Source organism: Orbicella franksi, chromosome 11 (assembly GCF_964199315.1).
Source record: "Orbicella franksi chromosome 11, jaOrbFran1.1, whole genome shotgun sequence".
NCBI lineage: Eukaryota > Metazoa > Cnidaria > Anthozoa > Scleractinia > Merulinidae > Orbicella > Orbicella franksi.
This window is the reverse complement of record NC_138155.1, coordinates 25,241,829-25,263,383: the sequence shown is the minus strand read 5'-3', so window position 1 is coordinate 25,263,383 and position 21,555 is coordinate 25,241,829. Positions and strand designations below refer to the sequence as shown.

General features: G+C 41.2%; 1 protein-coding gene across 2 annotated transcripts in view; it reads right to left on the bottom strand.

The window, feature by feature from the left end:
- Window positions 1-1,692: 1,692 nt before the first annotated feature.
- LOC145460506 (cilia- and flagella-associated protein 54-like) overlaps window positions 1,693-21,555 on the bottom strand; it is a 51,000-nt gene continuing 31,137 nt past the window's right edge. The window contains exons 34-59 of one of the 2 annotated variants that reach the window (XM_081445346.1): window positions 21,174-21,279; window positions 20,124-20,384; window positions 19,285-19,520; window positions 18,497-18,870; window positions 17,853-18,041; window positions 16,319-16,406; window positions 15,723-15,905; window positions 15,479-15,545; window positions 15,199-15,399; window positions 14,172-14,258; window positions 13,654-13,776; window positions 13,202-13,258; window positions 12,601-12,752; window positions 11,869-11,981; window positions 11,158-11,243; window positions 9,681-9,771; window positions 8,827-8,995; window positions 8,403-8,641; window positions 7,674-7,792; window positions 7,147-7,326; window positions 6,287-6,560; window positions 5,542-5,650; window positions 4,605-5,401; window positions 3,579-3,914; window positions 2,903-3,117; window positions 1,693-2,171 (exon numbers count right to left, since the gene is read on the bottom strand). In XM_081445346.1, the coding sequence (XP_081301472.1) occupies window positions 2,043-2,171; window positions 2,903-3,117; window positions 3,579-3,914; window positions 4,605-5,401; window positions 5,542-5,650; window positions 6,287-6,560; window positions 7,147-7,326; window positions 7,674-7,792; window positions 8,403-8,641; window positions 8,827-8,995; window positions 9,681-9,771; window positions 11,158-11,243; window positions 11,869-11,981; window positions 12,601-12,752; window positions 13,202-13,258; window positions 13,654-13,776; window positions 14,172-14,258; window positions 15,199-15,399; window positions 15,479-15,545; window positions 15,723-15,905; window positions 16,319-16,406; window positions 17,853-18,041; window positions 18,497-18,870; window positions 19,285-19,520; window positions 20,124-20,384; window positions 21,174-21,279 (4,981 nt within the window). In that variant the 3' untranslated portion in view covers window positions 1,693-2,042. The remainder of the gene's footprint in view (window positions 2,172-2,902; window positions 3,118-3,578; window positions 3,915-4,604; window positions 5,402-5,541; window positions 5,651-6,286; window positions 6,561-7,146; window positions 7,327-7,673; window positions 7,793-8,402; window positions 8,642-8,826; window positions 8,996-9,680; window positions 9,772-11,157; window positions 11,244-11,868; window positions 11,982-12,600; window positions 12,753-13,201; window positions 13,259-13,653; window positions 13,777-14,171; window positions 14,259-15,198; window positions 15,400-15,478; window positions 15,546-15,722; window positions 15,906-16,318; window positions 16,407-17,852; window positions 18,042-18,496; window positions 18,871-19,284; window positions 19,521-20,123; window positions 20,385-21,173; window positions 21,280-21,555) is intronic. The other variant, XM_081445347.1, reaches the window with a different exon arrangement.

Sequence of the window (21,555 nt, the reverse complement as noted above, 5' to 3'; positions counted from 1 at the left end):
CTCTGTCTGGGACATGTTTGGCAACGAATCTTCTAACGTAGAAACGGCATTACGCATATTTTGAAAATGAACTTCGAATTCCAAACACCTCGTGCAAACGTGGCGGGCAATATGAATAACAAATGAGCGTAAAAATATTTGCAATGCAAATAGGACAATTTCGAAAAATTTATTCCTAACTTGGCTCCGAGGCTTAAGGGAATAACGGAAAAGAAATTACTTATCCCTCATCTTAGATGCGATTTCTATTGTTTTGTTCCTCCAAGCCTCGGAGCCAAGTTAGAGCTGGCCTAATCAAGTTAAGTCCTGAGTGACGATAAAGGGAATTGGCGCTAACAAGTTGACAAATGGGTAAACAACAACAACAACACCAGCAACAACAACAACACCAGCAACAACAACGACAAAAGCAACAAAGAGTCGAGAGCGATTTCGTGTCTTCTAATAAGGGAATCTAGAACAGGCTATTTTGACCGTATTCTATATTATACGAACTAGAACACGACGATAAGCGGTTTTTAAAGGCCACAAGGTTTTGGAAAGGAAACAACCTATTCATTCTTTCGTATTTGAAGAGACTTTAAATCTCAATGTACTTAAGGTGGCTCCCTATAGTTTTACGATCGCGCGAGCGCTGAGGAAGTAATCTGCGCGCGCTCAAAGGAAAACGTCAGTGTTTTTTGATATTTTATTACGTCAACATGAGCACAAACAACAAAACTGACAATGAATTTTCTTGGGTTTCCTTCGGTGAAACTCCGTAAAATTTGGCAGATTGGTAGTAAATATTTTACTTTAGTCGGAGCTCGTTTTTCAGGGAAATCTATAATACCAGACTTTTTGCAGCGGTATAAGACATAAATTTGAAAATATCAAAAAAACTGCCTTTACAAACCCTACTTTTCTCGTGTTTAAAATTCGTATCCCGCCGTATTCAATGTACCGTAAAAATTTTGGAAAATTTCATCGAAGGAAATTCAAAAAAATCACAGATAAAGCCCTAAAAACTGTAAACAACGCATTTGTTTGGGCATTTATAATTCAACATTAAAAGCCAAGATTTTAACAGAGATGATAGTAAATCAACATGTCATCATTCCTTATTACATTTAATAAGTTTGAAAGGACTGGGTGTAAAAACGAATGCTGAAACACCATTCAAAACATAACACTAGCGCGTGCAACGTGATAAATGATTACCCCGTGGAGCCACCTTAAGGAACACATAGAAAAACCAGAGGTCCCATTCACACTAGCTAGGCCGGAGGAATTTCAAAACGGAGGTTTCACCCTGAAAATGCATCAAATGTTTTCCGTCCACACTACGCCTAAGAAGTTTGAAAACGGAGGTTTCACTCTGAAAACGCATCAAATGTTTTCCGTTCACAGTACGCGTGAGAAGTTTGAAAACGGAGGTTTTACTCTGAAAACGCACTAAGTGTTTTCCTTCCAAACTACGCCGGAGAAATTTGAAAATGCAACAATCACCGGTCATTTTGGATTTGTGTTTGAGGAAATCTCGGTCAGGAAAATCACATGATTATCGTGACGTCATCGTTTTCGAAAAGCTCCGTTTTTAAAATGTTTTCCGACCACACGAATTTCCTCCGGTTTGAAGAGCGTTTTCGAAAAACTCCGTTTTTGTGACGGATTAGTGCGGACGGTAGAAAAGACACAAGACAAGACACAAGCTCAAGACTTCAAATTTATTTTGAAAAGCTCATTTCGTCTCGATGAGGTAAATAATTTAAATTGCACACTGTTAAAAAAACAAACAAACAAAAAAAAAAAACGCCGTAACTTCAATCTTTCATTTCAAACTAAGTGCAGGCCCAGCAGGCTTTGTAAGCTGCAAACCTGTTTGTCAAGTCAGATACACAATGCTGCCTCTCGAAATCGAGGGCCTCTTTTGCTAACAAGTTACAAACGTAAAAATTAACCGCAAACGTCTTTCTAGTAATAAGTTCAAAGTTTGCTTATTCCCTCCTTTTGTTAAATAGTACGATGCATACACAATATGGAATTCGACGATCTCAAGCAAGTTAATTTTCCACCAACGATGAAAGCCAAGCGTAAAATGCTTCTGTTGTTTTGCCAATATTTCCTCGGCTCGGATCGAACATGGCTTCCAGACAGGTAACGTTATAAAGGCTGACCTCAAATGGAACATCCTGGAAAACAAATGAAAATCTCAAGTACATACTGAGAGAAAGGAAACTTCTGAAGTATAGCACATGGGGAAGGAGTGAAAATTACCCAAACAATTTTTCACTGCACGAATATGTACACACAGGGGACCGGGGGACAAAGAATTCCAGTTGGTTAAACCGGGCTAGCACAACATCATAAAACTAAAACACTCTTTGTTAAGTGCAACCCGCATTAACGTCACCTCGTTATTACGGCCACTTTTTTTGTCCCGGCGAAACGCTCATACATTTCATTACAAAAAAACCCTGTTAGTACGGCGAACGGCCATATTCTGAAATCCCAGTCTGTATAATCGTTTACATATAATTTTACCCCGTTTGTACGGCCACTCAAACCAGTTCTGTTCATCTTTTCATTGTTGTTATTGTATGTACCGATTAAAGTGACAATTTTTTTAAAATTATATCTGCATTCCGAATGCTTATTAAAGAAGAGTTGTTTAGAAGTACAATTGTGATGTATCTGTAAAGACGTCCCTCAGCTTAGACCATTCATGAAATTTGACCTTACTCTGTTAGGCCAAATTTTCCTGGTTCGTTGGTGACCGTATGAACGAGGCTCTACTGTAGTTCTAGACGGGGTGAAAACGGATCATAAGGCCTAAATTTGTATCCTAAGATACAAAGCTAAAACTAGTCTACCAACATGACACATAGAGTGTGGTGAAAGAGTGCTAAAATTTATTTCCTACCTCGACCCCAACTGGAACTTCACGTCGTAGCAAAGCCCGTATTTCACTCAGGTGTTCTTTCAGTAGGGCCCTAATATGGTCGTCCTTTCTCTGCTTGGCTGACAGGGCCCTTATTCCAATGCTCTTCTTTTTACGTGACGTGGCTCCTGTTGAGAATTTCTGTTCCAGATTCCCAGGAACCGACAACTGAACAGGTTCTACTCTTGAGGGACGACCTAAAGTGCCAAGGAGGGAGGGGTCAGAATGAAAAGAGTCAAAGAGATGGGGAAAAGGGGAAAGGGAGATGGGGAGAAGAAGGGAAGGGGGCAAGGGGGAGGGGGTAGAAATACCCCTAGTCGCTTCATACTGTGAAAACCGGAGGTACGCGCCGGCCTAATGATTCACTAGCCTCGAACGCAGACTTGATCGGTCATAAATACACGCATATGGCTCAAACACCGAGTAATTTCCTGGGCGTTGGCTATCGGGCGATCTTTTGATGACGTTCAAAACTCGTCGGGAAGATCTCGGCTCTTCTTCGGTAATATGTTGCTTCAGATAAACACGAAAACAACACTTTATCGAAACAAATCGGAATTCAGTTATCTTACCCACTTTGCTATAAATGAATGAAGGTGCATTCCCACGTAAACAAAAAGCAAAACTAGGCGTTCAGATGCTTAATAGCAAAAATTACCTCTACTCTGATCAGTAATTCCAACTGCCGTCTGTGAGCTCTGCACAGGCAGCACCAGATCATTCTCGGCAGTTTCCAACGTTACCATGAGCTTCTCGTGGAGGGCCTGAGCACGAGCCTCTATCACGTGACACAGCCCGGCCTTGACTTGGCCGGAGACTGGGTTTACTGTCAAGTCCAGGGCCTTGTTATTAAAGGCGTACAAGAACCAAACAGCTCGGCTTGCCTGTGATTGTGTGTCCTCGGGATCTCCTACGGACACACAGTCGAGTTCTGGCTGGAACCATTGGACACACATCTCAAAGTCGCCTGCTTTGGTGGACTTGTCTACGAAATCTGTGGAAATAAAAACAAAAACAAAAATAAACACCAGTAAAATTCATGTCTCTTCATTTGGCAGGTCCCGAATCAGTGCCCTTACAGAGTTCCTCACAAACAAACTCGGAGATAAACCTTAGTGCTCTTTTACATTACACGAACTCATATTTTGGCCTATGATTTACGTTGAAAGAAAAATTCATACGAAAGTTGCTGTGGCTTGTAGGGGACGGTAAAATACAGCACAAAATTTGCTGTCAATATAAAGCATTAATGGATTATTGATAACACATCCAGTTTTAATCTGTACTGAGCTCACACAACAAAGCATTACAAAACAGAAATAGTGTGAAACAGCCAAAAGGCTAAGAAAATAACAAAAAAATATATTTATATAACAGAGCCAGTTTTATGGTAGTTATGCTAGTATAGAATTATGTTTGTGTTTCAACGTCACAGCTTTGAGTTTCGACTAATAAAAATACCTTTCCAAAATATGCTACAGTAAGGTAAAGAATATTGACATTGAAAAACCAAAACAGAACAAGGAAATAGACAGGCTATTTTTTTTAAAGATGAGACATCAGCGACTGGTCCCTATAAGTTTTTCTTTGTAAGCTGTTTAGCATGAAAAAAGAAAACAAATTTGGTGTATCAATGTGTCCTTTCTCCCTCTCCCACAGACAACACAATTGATATTGTTCTCACCAGTTCTCTTTGACAAATCTCCCGCTAGGTCCATTTGTGAAGGTTGGGTAACTTTAGTCTGGGGCAAACTTGAAGGTCCATAATTTGACAGGACCTCAGGAGGGTAAACACCGCAGCACTCCGCTGCATAAGGACCCAACTCGCTCTTTAGAAACGAATGCATCTTAGAGAGTTTCAGAGCTTTCTTGTCACTGAACAAAGGTAACACAGTAGCGGAGCCCTTGTTCGATATCTCCTCGTCTCCCAAATACACTCCGAGCGCCGCATAAGAACATTGGCGACGAAGTACCGAGAGATAACCAAGGAAATGAAGCCATGTTACTTGCACGCGGTTGGAATTGTTGATGGTGGTTCCCATGGTGACAATCCCATCCTGCGCAACTAGTGCTCCGTCCTCCGAGCTCTTAATGACGTCATCGGTACCCAGTAGATCAAACAGCGCAAGGCCTGGCACTGAGTTCGCGGCCTTCTCAGAGAGTTTCAACGCGGTAATTTCGGGATCTCCCGTGAAAATCCCGATTTTATACTGAGCCGAAGACACCACACCCGCGGCACGAATAGCAGCCCAAGCTGTTCTCAATTCCTTGTCGAGTTCCTTGTTCTTCTCTCTTGTCTCCTTATCCCTGCGTTCTTTATCCCTAGCACTTCCTTTCTTGCTCATCTTTCGGCCTTCTCTCACAACCGACGGAGTTGTTTCTGCTGCGCGAGGAGGTTGGTCAGGTGTTTTGGGAGGCTTGAGTGTATTGGCGTTATTAATAAGAACCAAAGCCATCTCCAGGTAGGCTTGCTTCATTAAACTGAGAGAGAACACACAGAAGATAAAATTACTAGGGAAAAGAAACGTTAAGCCTTAAGAGAACATTTAGAAAATTATTAGGAGAAACTCCCGCGCCGAGTAGAGGTTCTGTGTATAAAGATGGAAACGAAATATACTTACCCAAGGTCGTGATCAGAAATAAAGGTGCACTGTATAGCCTCTACCAATGTGTTGACTGCTTTACTCGGGGACACCTGACCACTCTGAATCATCTGTCTTTGAATCTGACCTGTTGACGACACCAGGGAAAAGCGTAACGTTTTTTCGCAACACAATTCCAAGATGTAAAAGCATTTTATGTGAGTCAAAGTAAACCTGAAAACAATAGCTTGATTTAGTAGAACAGAACTAAACAAATGACAGGAGCTATTAGCAAGTGAGGAGGATTAAAGGTGGCTGGGATGGAAAAGGATTGCAATATGGACAAAATTAAAAACGGAGGAAGAAATCATAGCTAGGTAACAGTAAACCCAAAAATAATAGTGAGATTTTCTATAACAGTAAATGACAAATGACAGGAACCCATTAGAAAGTGTGAGGACGACAACCATAGCAAGGTTGGAAACGGATTACTGCAATATGGACAAACATAAAAAGCAAGACACCATTTGGAGTTTAATTTTCACTGTGGGGAGATACTCCATATATATGTAACCCACAAGAGAGCTGCCCGGCGCAAAATATTCAAATTCGCATATAATCCTACAAATTCCCAAGAATAAGTAGCACAAAAAGAGCATTTCATATGAGTCACATTTTGTACCTCGTGCTTGGTCTTTCTATACCAAAACGCAATAGAAAGGGTTCTTACTGAAACGGTCATTTTAGAAGCTCTGATAGTTTTGATTGACAGCTACAGACTTACCAAGAGAGAACAGCAGCTGCGCTTCGACAGGTTTCCGCTGACAAGCAGCCGTCCTAGCCAGCTCAAGCCCTAGTTCCAGTTCTTTGACTGCCGTCTGCCACTCGGTTGGAATGACGTTTGAGTCTCGTTCAGACAGTGTGATCTGTTTGGTTAGCGCTCGACCGAGACGAAGTTTGAGGTCAATTAGAGGTTGAAGTTGTTGAAAGTAAATGTTATGAAGTGGGCTGACAGGGGACATTTCCAGGAGATTTATATCGCTTCCCAGTTGAGTCAGCTAACGAGAGGAAAAGAAGGAACTTAACTTAACTATAAGAAGTAGCTTAAAGACCATACACATAAATAGTATCCAAACGTTGATAAGAATATACTCGTTGTATAAAGTCTCAGTCGTAAAAAGTTCTTGGTGAGATAAAAACGCTACTTAAAATCAAAGGAAATAACCGTTTCCTAATGCAGAAAAAAAAAAAAAAAAAAAAGAAAAGAAAAGAAAAGAAAAGAAAAAAAGAAAAAGAAAAAGGAAAAAGAAAAGAAAAATAAGAAGCAAAAACAAAATTATGACAAAAAAACCAAGATACGTCATCGATGTTATAGCTACAAATTATCTGTCCTGGAAATTAAGTCTGAAGGAGAATATATTCTGAACAAAACGTTTTGCGTTAGAATTTCCACACTGCTGTGTTTGTCTACTGACACAATATGATGGAACAGTATGACAGCATAAAATAACGGTGAAAAAATGGCGATGCAAGCTGGCGGTGCAAGATGGCGGCGCAAGATGGCGTCGCAAAGTAAGGTGGCAACGCATGGTAGGGACACAAGACAACGACGCAAAAGGTACAAATTGCAACAAGCTTTATTACCTGATCAAGTAAATGAGTCATCCCTCGTTTATAGGCGGAAAGCGAGTCGTTCAGATACGGCAACGTTGAGGATTCGTGAGACGGAGGTCTAATGTCAGCGTGCTGAATAATTGACAGAACTAATAACAGTCTTCCTGAGAATGACAGTGCTGGACTCTGTTCTAGACGTGAAATGATATTCTGCAGAAAGAAACAAAACAAAAGAAAAAACAACTTCAAAAAAACTTCAATTTAAAAAACTAAAATTCATAGCTACAATACTGAAAACCCCGAACGAGTGATTTGATTTTGCAGACCAGACTGTCCAGATGAAAAGAACCAACCCCAGGACGAAAAAATGTATAATGGCTGCTTCGATTCACGAGATTACATTTTGGACCAAAAGACGCAAAACAAAGGAGTTCTTCTCTGATATAAAATAATCTGGGTAAAAACAAATTGGTTCGCCCTGTGAAACCACGTCGTGATTTAGAAGTCGACACTAACACGTGTGAGTGAGAGAAAAAGATTTGGGATTCCTGTTTTACCTCAAGTGTTTCCAGCAAGTCTGTACCCATTTTTCCTTGCTGTAAATTCTGTACCACACTCAAAAGAGAAAACTCCGCCATCAGCTCTACGTCTCCAAATGCTTCAGCCTCGTCTAGACCTGTTATGAAGCCCGACATGTTAAAAGACCTTTACGTTGGTTAAATGAATCAAAGTTGTAAAAGTTTACAGGAAAGTTTTAGTTTGAGCCAATGAAACGTTGCTCGCTCCAATCCTCATTATGCTATAAAGGTAAATATTTGCATTCGACAGTTTCATTATGTTCGGTCGCCAAAGAGGCAATCTCGTTTTCCGACCGCTGATCAAGGGGAACGAAGACTCTGGGAACGAGATTGCCAAAGAGGTAGATCGGCCTTGATTAGGTTGATACAGGTCCCATTAATGCGACAACCTGGCTACCATGAGGCTACTCATATTAAAGAAAAGGCACCAGTTTCTAAAAAGAGCTTTTTTGCGTCGGCGGGCAAGTGGAACTCTTAGCTATTTCTCAACTTGAAGTTGATAAAGGTAATTTAGCCTCAGTAGCGTGTTTTGTGAAGTTAAACTTTGAAGGGTTAGCCCGTCGTCGACTTCTTAAACTAGCTACGGCAGTTAATTTACCTTTATCAAATTCAAGTTAATGAGCTGCTCAGTACTTATATCGGATCTTGTTTGATCAAAGTTTCTGCGCAGTCAAGTACAGAAGTCACAATAAGCTAACTCCAAAATACCTTGCTGACAATGATGTAGACAAGATCCAATAGCGCTTGTTACACTTCTTGTTGAGCCGCCAAGCTTGCCCATTCCACCGTCCTCTTCCGCGAGTCCACGAGCCAAAGCCAGCCTGCACGTAAGCCATAGTCTAGCGTCCAGTCTAGATCGGGCTTGATTATGGAGATAGTGCTCCTCACCCCACCCGGACACGGTGCTGTGCGCAGAACGGACTTGGCTTGACATAAGAGAATGGGCACTAATTAATTTAAAGAAAAAAAAGATAATACAAATTTTACCTTAATTTTTCAAGTTCGCCTTTCTTGTAATCGCTCTCAAGCAGCCGTTGGCATTTTTAACCCTCACGGTGTTTTTCTAATCTTCGCAGCAGCTGTGTTAGGGTTTTCTTTAATCTGAAGGTCACACAAAACAAAACAAACTTACCGTTTCTCCAAGTCCAGTTCATTCAGAATGGCTGCGTCTTCCAATGCTCTCATGCATGCATACACGATATTGCCACTGGTGAGTGCATGATGCCGCTGACTGGCTATTTCTGCCAGTTCTAATCTCGAGAGACAGACCTGCTCCAAATCCACCGATGATAAACTTGCAGCTGGAAATATCATAAAATAAACATAATTTGTTGCCTCTTTCTTAATTCTAAGTTCAGACGTAGTGATGGCGACTGATCGCTGAGTTTGCTGTATGCACGAGAAGAACTGGGCCGAGTGGCCGAAAAGGAGGAGACAGGAGGATGGGATGGGGGCGGTATTACGGTAAAACACTCTTGGCCTTGCCCCCACTCTCTCGGACGCCCTTTGTACTTGGCCCAATTCTCCTCTAGCTCGCTGTTATGATCTGATCACTTCATCAGACGGAGTCACGTGCAAAATTCAAGTGTCACCGTCAGCATGATAGCTGTTATGAAGCAAGATTGCGTACTTTTCATATTAAATTTTTGCTACTACGTACATTCACAAGGCAAAAAAAAAATACATAATACACTATAGAGACCTAAAAAAAGAAAAATATTACAAGAAAACAGTGGGACAGCAACAGTTCACAGAGACAAACAAAAAGGCAAAGGATTCCAGATTACATCAGGATAAAAGAAGAAGAGTTATAAATATATAACGGGACATATCCATAAGATGACAACTAGACATTTGCAAATTTTGTATACCTGCATGAGGTCTTGTATGTTCTTGATTGGTTAATAAGACCACACATAAGAATATGAAACACTGTACGTTAACGAAGATCTTAATACAAAATAAAGCGTCATTATCGTTTCTTACGTTCGTCCTCCAAGCTGACTTGATCCGGAGCGTCTGATAAGGAGTCACATAAATTTGTTAGAATTAACTCCGCAGTAGCCAACAAGAAACCCTACGGGGAAAAAAAGCATAAAGTTTCAGCCATTAAACTCATTAAGATTTTGCTACATAATGAATGCAAGTCTCGCGCAAAGGAGATGTTTTCATCTCGCCTCTCCCTTATTGATGTCGCGCTCAGATTTCAACAGCTCCGTAGACTATAGATCAGGTGTGACGTAACAACATAAACGCTACAATCTACACCAACTCTTCCTCAAGTCAACCACACGATCTGTGTCCGGTGACTCTACTGACAGAGTTTGCTCTGGGGTATTAGTTTTCTGCCTTACGTATTTGTGTCACCACAGTTGTAAGACGCTTCGTTTTATTCCGAGAATCCCTCAGAGAATTCATTCGCTGCAACAGCATCTTTTCGCGGTGTTCTTGTTCACACCAAATTCTCGTCTCACCCACACGATTGTCCCTCAATCGACCACTAGCGCTCGTCTTTTGGATATTGGCCGAGTTAAGACTGGGACCAGTAAGGTATGACACCAAGAAAAGAGATGAGTGTTTTCAACAGCGTACGGTGTGGTGTAGTGGTTAAAGGGACTCGCTTGAGAGCGGGAGGTACGACTCCAGGTAGGGAAACGATTGAAAAAAAAAAAAAAGAGAGAGAAGAGAAGGTAACGAGAATGGTGCGGTAAAAATGGGGTTGGGGCTTGGACAACAGGGGACGAGACCTTAGGAGTCAACGGGGGAAAGTTTTCGGAATACAACGGGAGAAGTCCGGGGAGGGGATTCAAAGTCAACGGGGGGAGTGCATGGAAGTCAACGGGGAGTACTTCGGAGACAACGGGGGGAGTTGTTGAAAGTCAACAGAGGGGTAGTGAAGAAAATGAAATATGACTACGAGGCGCTTGGGAAGCATACTAGGAGTAAACATAGGATGGGAGAACGAAATAATAGGGAAATAGAAAGGGAAAAGAAGGATAAGAATTGGGGGAATTATACAAAAGGAAAGCTAATTTAAAAAACAATATTGTTAAAAAAAAAACTTGACAACAGCAACTTTTAATTTAGTGAAAAATTTTTTTTAGCGTGTAGCATCGCTGTACATTTTTACTCCTCAGTTCTATTTTGACAAACCAATTGGGCTTGCTTAAATACAACAAGACTGTAAAAATATCCAGCGATACTACACAATAGAATGTTTTTTGATAATGAGAATCTTGCTGCAACTGCTGTGATTAACGCGGCAGACAAGCGCAGTTGTTTCTTTTTGTTGTTGTTGTGTTTTCTTTTTGCAGTTGCTTCAACATTAATCCCGAAGTTGAAAATTTCGATCATTCTATTGAAATGGAAGGCGGTTTATTTTTAGTAGTGAAATGGCTCGTCAGTGCAAAAAGTAAGAAAGGACATTTTAGCCTAAAGGCTTAACTAACTACGTTTGTTGTACCTTAATTAATTCTGGAGAAGCTGTTGCCGCGTCAATTAACTGCTTTCTTTGAGCAACTTGACTGCTCTTCAGGCTCATTGCTTCCTCTGAAAGAATGAAGTTCTTTGTAAGTTAAAGTGAAACTATACGTTTAGTGCTACGAATACATGTTCATTTACAGTACATGTATATCTAGAAAAACTTTTTGTCGCTGAGCGAGAACTATAAAGCACACAACTGTGATGTACTTTGTTTTCATCGTTCAGGGAGGTTGGGGTGCATCTTCGACGAAAAGTCTCCGTCGACTAGGAGATAAAATCGACGAAGGAGATAAGATCAAGACAGGCATCAACAAAGTTACAAAATGATGAAGACATAATCCTGCAAAAACAGTTGCTCGCTTGCAGTCTCGCACCTTCTTAACGGAGAGTAGCCCACTAAAATAAAAAAAGTTGCCAATCACGATGGGGGTGACAGCCTTGACATCTTTCTGTTGGTTTTCTAAACTTTTTAGACAATCACAGAGCTAGCAAACTGCATGTGTAATTCACGTGTAAATCAAAGTCTGTGACGACTTTGATATTTTTTTTTCCAATACTAACCTGGTATTTGAGTGGCCAAGCAACAGGAAATGCACAATGAACTTATCATTAGTTGCCTACCCTACCCTGTTCAATATGTGATTAACATTTTGAGCAAGTCATTCTGAGAGTTGTATTCACTCTAACTCACCGCTGACTTTTTTCTTGCTGTTTTTCTTGCCGAGTTGAGACTGGGGCGGAGGGGGGACTGGTAACTCGGACAAGGCTTCCTCTTCTTCTTTGGATTCCAGATAACGAGCAAGTCTGAGAGAAAGAGTATGGGAAATTTTTTATCATAAGCTCTGGGCTTAAAGGAGCTCAGTCACGCTATTCTGAATTATTTTCGCCACGTGCAAAATTGCCTTTAAATTGAAGGAAACCTGATAATAATAGTTTACTAAGATAGAAAAACACCAAAGAGATAATAAAAAGCCATAAAGAAACAAGGATGGTTAAGGATGGCGAAGATTTATCACGGAATATAAACCACGAACTTGAAAAATGTACGTTAAACTTTCCAAGATGCGTGAACCGTGATGCAGCTCTTTTGAGTTTGTTAGAAGGCATTTTAGACTTGTTGGAAGGTTTCTAAGAAGAGCGGAAGAACTTGGTCGATTATTGGTGAACTGGGTCTGTTGTATCAAAGAAAGCAATTGCTGTATTATATTAAGCGCGGTTGTACGCTCGTAGAAGGAGTGGGGTACTCCAAAAAAATTGGGCGGGGGCGTGCGTCCCGCTTTCCGAAACCCCTACCCCATTTATGACAAAAATCTGTGATTTTATCTACCTTATCCTGCGTTATTCTGTTATTTACGGGAGGGATTATTTTCAGAATTCATGGTAACTTCTACCAAAGCAGTATGTTGGCATGGTTGCAACTTACTCTTGGTGACAGTCGGCTGGTATGGCGTAGATTGTAGCAGCAATGGCAATCATCAAGTGCGCATGCGCTATAGTAAGCTGTCCCGTCAGCTGCTGACCGTACAATACTGACACGGAAGGCTGCAGTCGATGATCCAACAGATAGTTCAACACCTAAAATTAACATGAAAACATTCAGAAAATTAGCCGTATAAAAAAAAAAAAAAAAAACAAGAAAACAAGACATTGTAGTAATTGGTCCATTGAAGGAGCTCAGTCACGGTATTTTCACGGTTATTTTGGCCAGGTACAAAATTACCTATGAATTGAAGAAAACCTGAAAATAATAGTTTACTAAGACAGAAAAACACCAAGGACATAATAATAAACCATAAACGAACAAGGATGGTTACGGATGGAGAAGATTAACACGGACTACAGACGACGAACGTGAAAAATGTAGGCTGATTTTTTCAAGATGCGCAAATCGTGACGTAGCTCGTTTAAGTCGTCAGAGCTGTAAAATCCTTCGTTTCCGAACAGACTCTTCCATGTTCTCTGTTTAACAAACAGACTCCACTTTACAATTTTACTCTAAGATAAACCCATTACAAGCCACTTACCGTCACGTTGCCCGCATTCATTAGAGACTCTTTGTTGCTGAACACAGGCGGAGGGGTCTGTGGAGAAGAACATGCAATACGTTGAACATCCTTGTTTTCAAGCGGACATACGTATAACACAACGCCAAACTTTTAAAAATCCGCATAATGTAGCCATCCCCTCTTTAAAAGATAACGAAAAAGTAGGATTAACAAGAAAAGACCAACATCGTAATCATCCTTGATTAAGTTAACACCCTGCAACAACTTTCCCACAGAAGATCTGAAAGAAACGCCAAACAACTTTTTTTGTAAGATGAAAACGAAACCAGTACATTCCTTCATCGACGTTACAACGTGAAGTGCTCCTATAATCTCACTCTGCGTTTATTTTAACAAATGAACGATTTATTAATGGCATATCTGCAAAAAGAGCTAAAAGAAGACATAGTGACGTTAAAAACAACACACACCGTTTTGTTTTCCACTGTCCGGAAGCCGACATCAGAAATTTTGGGAAGTTTTTCGCCGAGCAGTAAAGCACATAAAACTCTTGTCGCTTCTGAGAACATCCCAAGGTCGGTCAGGACACGGACCTGTAATGAAATACAAAAAACACATAAACACTTTCATAGAGAGAGGTTCTACCAAGTGCAAAAATTCTGGGAGGTGCAAAATGAACATTTTGCCTTCCTACATTTGCCGAAGTTCAACTGACGCCTCTAATTCTGAAATGACATCCACAAATTCCAAGCAAAGCTTTGGCTTTTTATCCTGATTTTTTGAAAGTTTGCTTACGACCCCGCCTCCACCTCCTTGCGCCCCCCCCCCCCCTCCCGCCCTCCAATGATTGTAACGAAAGATAAAAACACTAAGCACAGTTACAACTTTTAAGTTATGTCATTTTTCTTGCAACGACGTCTATTCCTTTTGTCTTATCTCAGTCTCCCTTTCTTCAGAAAAACTAAATTTTCAATAAGCAATGTCTCACCTTCAGAATTCTCACATCCACCGATCGTTGAAGGTCACGTGACACGTGCGTCGAGAAGTACAGGCACAGGGTGATCAACGGAAGAACCTGGTAACGAAAGAAAAACAACGGAATATTTAAGCAACAACAGTTGGAAAAGACGCTGGAAAAGAAAAAAAAAAGCCATGTACTGCTTTGTAGCTATTATCTGGATGGTCACGCAATCAACAAAACGGGAGAAGATTGCATGACGACTCACATGATGACTGTGAAAAGACTTTTACGACGTGCATTACTTGCAAAAATTTCGAACGATTTTGATTTCGGGCAAAAAAAGTGTCCGAAAATAAAACCGTCCGAAATTGTTAAGCGTCTAAAATTTTAATCGTCCGAAATATCAACAGTATAATACAAAATTTCTACGCAGCTCCAAAGCTCTTAGTTTCCTTTCTCAGGCGAACTCTAGTTGACACACTGCTTGAGATACATAACGGCTTAATATGATTTGTATTGATTTTTCCGCGGTATATCTCTAAAACCTTGAGGATGCAGTAAAACTATCATTTTCACAGACGTCTTTTCAGTCTAATTCGTGTTTTGTAGGCGTAAATATACTTTAGCTATGTTTCATCACAGTGTCCGAAATTTTTGTCCGACATTTGTGCGAAATGAGATAAAAAAGTGTCCGAAAATTAAATGTCCGAAATTTGAACGTCCGACATTCTTTGCAAGTAATGTACATGTTCGTGCACAACTGCTGTTGGGTTATTAAGAAACGTTCACACCAAGCAACCTTTATTAACAGGACTTTCTACTCTGGATCTTGAAAACACAGTCAAGGTCTCACTAACGTTTCCGCTAACCAAGGCAAACTGTTGCAGAATTTCCATTCGCCACTTTAGAAACGAAGAAAAAAAACCTGGGGCGAGTTTAATCTCGCAGTGGCTTTAAGAAGCCATACTGGCCCCAGTAACAATCTCACAAGCGACTGCGAAATGAGACTCGTCCCAGATTTCTATTGTGTTTTATGCTAAGATTAGCATCATACCGTGATTAGGTATCGTGCTCGGGCCAGTTCCTCGGTGATCCATCTTAACGCGGTCACAACTGAACGTCCATTACTTCTAAAAGCCTCGGACAGTAGATCAATCCCAGGTATCAGCTCGGCCACCTCGCACCCAGTCCCAACCTCGTACAAAGCATAATCCTTATCGGCAGTAGGGTGGGGTAGGGAAGAACAAAACAAAGCCTATGGGGAAACAGTAATAAGGTTAAAGTTAAAAAAATCACACATGCCGCGTGGGGAGACTGGATGAAACTTGTCTTACCTTGAAGAAAGTGGCCGACAGCAGGCAACATTCCAAACGAAGACCAAGATTAGAAGTGTGAATGTATCTGTAAAAGCAATAAAACGAATTGTGTGATATCTTCACCAGACATCATGGAGGTGACACAGACAGTGATCAAGATTCAGGCGACAATTGGCATTGACATTGGAAGTTATTAGTTATTAACATTGGAAGTTATGAGGAAAACACGTTTTCTAGTGTCTCTCCTTTCTTATTAACTTACTGTGCGATATCTGCAGCCAAAACACCTCCGAGGAGACATCCCCACAGACCACATCTCTGAAGCAGTACAGCAGCGGGTTTGAGTGACGTGTCAGAGGATGACGTCAGATCACGCCATGATTTGAGAGAGTCTGTTGTATTGAGGACCGTGTCAAGAGATTCTGCCCACCACTTGTAAGCAGCCCTGCATAGAGTTACAAACAAAAAGAGCAAATCAGGAGAGAGTAATCTTGCACAACTTGTATTTCGAGTATTTTAGAAACAGAGCAGTTTTTTAATCATTGCTACACAACTAAACCTGGCCAATCACAAGTAATCTCAATACCACGCAAAAGGCATATAGTGAGGTCTCCGTACGAGCCAAGTGGCCCATCAGGCCGGAGCTTATCTCCGGTTTCAGTAGCATGATCCGACTAGAAGTATTTCTACTCCACCGTGGGTGGAATGCTAGTCCTTCGCGGGGCTACCACCAGAATTACATTCTCTGGTACCCCTGTATACACCTGGGTGGAGAGAGGCACTGTGAGAGTAAAATGTCTTAGAGCTCGAACCCACCACCGCGCCTCCGTAACTACGCAAAAATGCGCATGCACAGACCTGATGTTTCCGCTGTGAAACATGATGTTTCCTAGTTCGTGCATAGCCTGAGCAGCAAGACTTTTCTGTTTGCGAAACTGTAACATTTCTGTGGAGAGAAACACGCATTTTTAACATTTTCACAAACACAGTCAAGTCTTGTACTCGTTACTGTCATTCTAAATGCTACGCGTATTAATGAAATCCCAGTGACAGTGTTCGGATCAAACCTCCAAATAAACTTACTGAGAAGTAAAATCGTTTATGTAATACTTTCATCATTTATGCTGTTCGAGGGGGTTCTAGCTTAAACTCCTTTGTTCTTTTGTGCGACCATTTAAATGAAAGCGATTGAGCAGTAACTCCATGCAGTATTGTTTATTATGCTGACCTAACTTTTAGGTCTATGGATGAAACCCTAGTGTGTGGCTATTCAAACGAAAGCTATAGCAGATTTGCACGTTGTCGTCATCTGACTATAACTACTAGAATTCCTTTCGTTTTTTCTTTATTATTCAAATTTTGAATTCCAAGTGGGGTTTAAATAATAATTGTCCTTATTAGCATCAGAAACAGAAAAAGTGAAGGATTCTGGTAGTTGTAGTCAAATGACGCCATCATGCAAATCGCTTATTAAGCAGTCTTTTCATGTGGTACTGTTTATTATGCTGTACAAGGTGGTTCTAACTTAGAACTGTGAATGGAACCCTAGTGTGTGACCATTCAAATGAAAGCTATTAAGCAGTACTTTCATGTGGTACTGTTTATTATGCTGTACAAGGTGGTTCTAACTTAGAACTGTGAATGGAACCCTAGTGTGTGACCATTCAAATGAAAGCTATTGAGCAGTACTTTCATGTGGTACTGTTTATTATGCCGTACAAGGTGGTTCTAACTTAGAACTGTGAATGGAACCCTAGTGTGTGACCATTCAAATGAAAGCTATTGAGCAGTACTTTCATGTGGTACTGTTTATTATGCTGTACAAGGTGGTTCTAACTTAGAACTGTGAATGGAACCCTAGTGTGTGACCATTCAAATGAAAGCTATTGAGCAGTACTTTCATGTGGTACTGTTTATTATGCTGTACAAGGTGGTTCTAACTTAGAACTGTGAATGGAACCCTAGTGTGTGACCATTCAAATGAAAGCTATTGAGCAGTACTTTCATGTGGTACTGTTTATTATGCTGTACAAGGTGGTTCTAACTTAGAACTGTGAATGGAACCCTAGTGTGTGACCATTCAAATGAAAGCTATTGAGCAGTACTTTCATGTCGTACTGTTTATAATGCTGTACAAGGTGGTTCTAACTTAGAACTGTGAATGGAACCCTAGCGTGTGACCATTCAAATGAAAGCTATTGAGCAGTACTTTCATGTGGTAATGTTTATTATGCTGTACAAGGTGGTTCTAACTTTTAAGTATGTGGATGAAACCCTAGCGTGACCATTCAAATGAAAGCTATGGCGTAGTACTTTCATGTGGTACTGTTTATTGTAATGTACAGTGTGGCTTGATGAAACACAGCACTACAAAAAAGTACATGAATCCTACCAATCGTCTTATCATAGGAAGCGATAACCACAGCTAGTTGCGAGGGCTGCAAGGTAAATGTTTGCACATCCTCCACAGCGTCAAACAATTCCTTTGTCAAATCCACTGGCACATCTGTTGGAGGCTTTACTTGGCTAGGCAGGAACCCGACATGGGATGACCCGCGCTGTACACGAGCGCTAGACCCGCCTGTTTGAATAAGAAAAAAGACAAAGTACCGTAAACACTTTTGGAAATTAAACGATTCTCAAACCGAGTTATAGTATGGAAGAGTTTCGTTTCAGTGATACGTCGAAGCCTCAAAATTCCCAAACATAGAAATCTCCCCTCCTCCCTGAGACAATATCAATGACATCAAGAGTCCTTAGGTTTAAATGAACCTCTTACTATAAACGTTCTAATATAATATACCCTTCAGCCCCCCCCCCCCCCCTCCCCCATCCTCCTTTCTTGAGCGGAAACATTAAAACAAACAAACAAATGACTTTTTCATCACCAAAGATATCCACCATATTGGTATTTTTCTACTTCTTCGTCTCTAAGAGGGGTTTCCAAATAAAATCGACCAGTTATATACAACAAAGAGGTTTGGGAAAACGACATAGCAGTTACCAAGAACACATAATGGTTCTGAACTCACTCACCTTCTTGTTGACCCGCGAGATAACACAGCAAAAGTTGCCGACTGTGCTCCAGTGACCGTGCCGTGTGATGCTTCAACTCAAGAGCCTGGTGCAGAGTCTGTAAGCTTTTATTGACGTCGAGAGGGACTGAGACTAATCTAAGCGCATCTAAACTACCACTGTACACATCATGACCCTTGGGATCAATATGCACCGCGGGCTCAATCGACATGTACTCAGCTGGTTTTATGAAGAACTCTTCAGCGATTCCCGTTTCCTTGGAGACGGTGATGATTGGCTGGCTTCTAGACGGGCCTCCATGTGCTTCGATTTGCTCCCGAAGTTTACGCTGTGCCACGATTAGTAAAGGTAGCAGTGACTCTGCATAACGACTCCTGGAACAAGAAGGAAGCAAAGATAAAGGGCAGGAATCCACGACATGTAAGCAGGGTAGGGTAGATCACGCTTTCCTTTCTGTCACGTAATCCTAATTTTAGAACTAAAGCAATAAACCAAGAAGAACTCAAAGCAAATACACGTAACTGGCGCCAAACGCGGGACAAATACGATTGATCAAAGATCTGATTGGTTCATCATATGGCTTGGGTGTTTTAAACCAATAAGCGAGCGAGGTAAAGCAAAACCAAAGCATATCTGGATTACTCTCGACACTCAACTGATAACCGTGCTGTAGTCAAACGCACTTGTCATTACATAAGGTGTTAAGCAGCCTCTCCAATGGCGAACGTGGGTTCAGACAGATTTTGATTTAAGATACAGTGGCAGTTATTCCGCCTTAATTCTCTTACCTTGTCAACGCATTGAATCTTAAAATGACGCTGACAGTCCTCTCCCATTTTTGCTCGTAGAACAACATCTCCACTGTGTACAGAATGTATCTCTTGAGCCAGCGGGCATCCGCCACATTGGTATTGTCCAGCGGAATTTCAAACAGCAAACTCGCCCCACCTCTCTCATCTTCTACTCCTCCCATGAACCCTTGCTGCTCATTTATGACCAGGTCTCCCTTCTTCACTTTGTCACACTAAATAAATAACGTTACATGGTCACGAAATAGCTCAGATTTGTTTGTCACATAAACAGACATAAATAAAAATACCTATCGAATTTTATATTTTCGATATTGCGAAGAAAAAACACCGGAATTAGTATTTGTTAAAAATCCTCTACAAGTATATCTTATAGAGTGGAGGCGTCTGAATGGAAAAAAAGGCACAACAGAAAACTGCAGCAAGTAAAGCAAAACTACTACACAAGTATGAGAGTCTCAATGGGATGGTGGTTTTTACGGCGAACGATTAATATTTTGGTTTTTCTATGGCTAACGATTAATTCATTTTCCTTACGGTTAACAGAAATCTTTAATTTACATTGTTTTAGAAAGTCAAAAATTTATTTTGATTACTGTAAAACATAATGTCTTAGGACCCATTCCGACATGGAATACGATATAGACCATATGGCAAGACAACACACAAAAAAGTCTTGTCAAGAGTTCTTGAGACTTTCACTTTCGAGGCTAAAATGTTTTTACGGTTAACATTTTTCACGGCTAGAGGTTAAAATTTTTCAACGGTATAACCCACTGAGACTCTTAAGTATAAAATAAGAGGAAGAGAGCTCACACCTTTTTGTTCTGTTCAGATTCTGTCTTGATCTGCTCCTGCACTAGAACCATCATGTCCAATAATCTGTCAGCTCCAAAATAGAACTTTTGCCACAGGGCCTTTCTCAGGGCATCAATATCAGTGCTGCCCTCAGCTAAAGGGTCCTCCGAGAGATGGAGCGTCCCTGCCACTACTCGCATGAGCACCGTCTGTGTCATGTTCCACAGGCTCCGACAGGCGTTTTGAAGCATGGTCCAGAACTTACCACGATAACTTAGCACCTGAAGAAAACTATATTTTTCAAATGATGCTTTTACGAATTTGACAATATAATACCGCCGAGCAAACTGCGTCCAATCACTGCACCTTTAAAAGGGATTGTGAATATGCATTTGCAATGTTTTGTCTCGTTTTTTCTCTTTACAACGTTTCTCTCAAAGTTTTATTCAACAAGCACAAAAAATGTTGAGTTTTCCAAGCATAGATGTATCCATCAAATTCCAGCTGTAAGATACAGTGGAACCCCGTTAATCCAGTCACCAACGGGCCACAAAAATCTGGCCCTATTAACGGGGTGGCCGTATTAAAGGGGTTCTTTAAATAAGAAAATGACTGACCGGGCTTTTGTTTGGGCCAGAATAAAGTGGCTGTAACAACTAGTTGGCCGTATTAACGGGGTGACCGAAAGGCAGGGTTCCACTGTTGTTTGACCAGTTTTGAAAAAGGTAGAGATGCCTTGGCTTCAAAACGTATTGCAATTGTAAAGAAACAACTTTGCAAACACCTTCAGTAAACAACAATTTTTTTTTACGCTGAGGGAACAGTTATCCTTTCGAGCGAACTCCATGACGAGCCTACAGCGAGGGTTTCCGAGTCCCCGATTGCTATTAACCAATAAGAAAGTTGCACGAACCCTGCCGAGCATACCGAGAATTGTCGTGTCAGGTGACATTAATACAACATCAAGTTCCTGAGCAATGTCCCTGCTGAAAAAAGCAGGCTCGGAAACGGGCAAATGTGATTATAAAAGGTAGCTATTCCTAGAGAATTTGATCTCAATTTGTACGTACTATGGCTCGTGATAAATGTTCCAGTGCAGAGAGCAGGAAAAACATGGGTGACTTGCTTGAGGAGGAGCCTTCACTTGAAGTGACACCTGTCACTCTGCTGCCAGTCCTGTTTAATGACAATGTCAATCAATCAATCAATCAATCAATCAGTCAATCAATCAATCAATAAAACAATCAACCACACATCAATTGGCCACACATTTGTCTGTCCGTCCGACCGACCGCCCGCCCGCCCGCCCGCTCGCCCGCCCGCCCGCCCGTCCGTCCGTCCGTCCGCCCTTCCGTCCGTCCGTCCGTCCGTCCGCCCGTCCGTCCGTCCGTCCGTCCGTCCGTCAGTCCGTCAGTCAGTCAGTCAGTCAGTCAGTCAGTCAGTCAGTCAGTC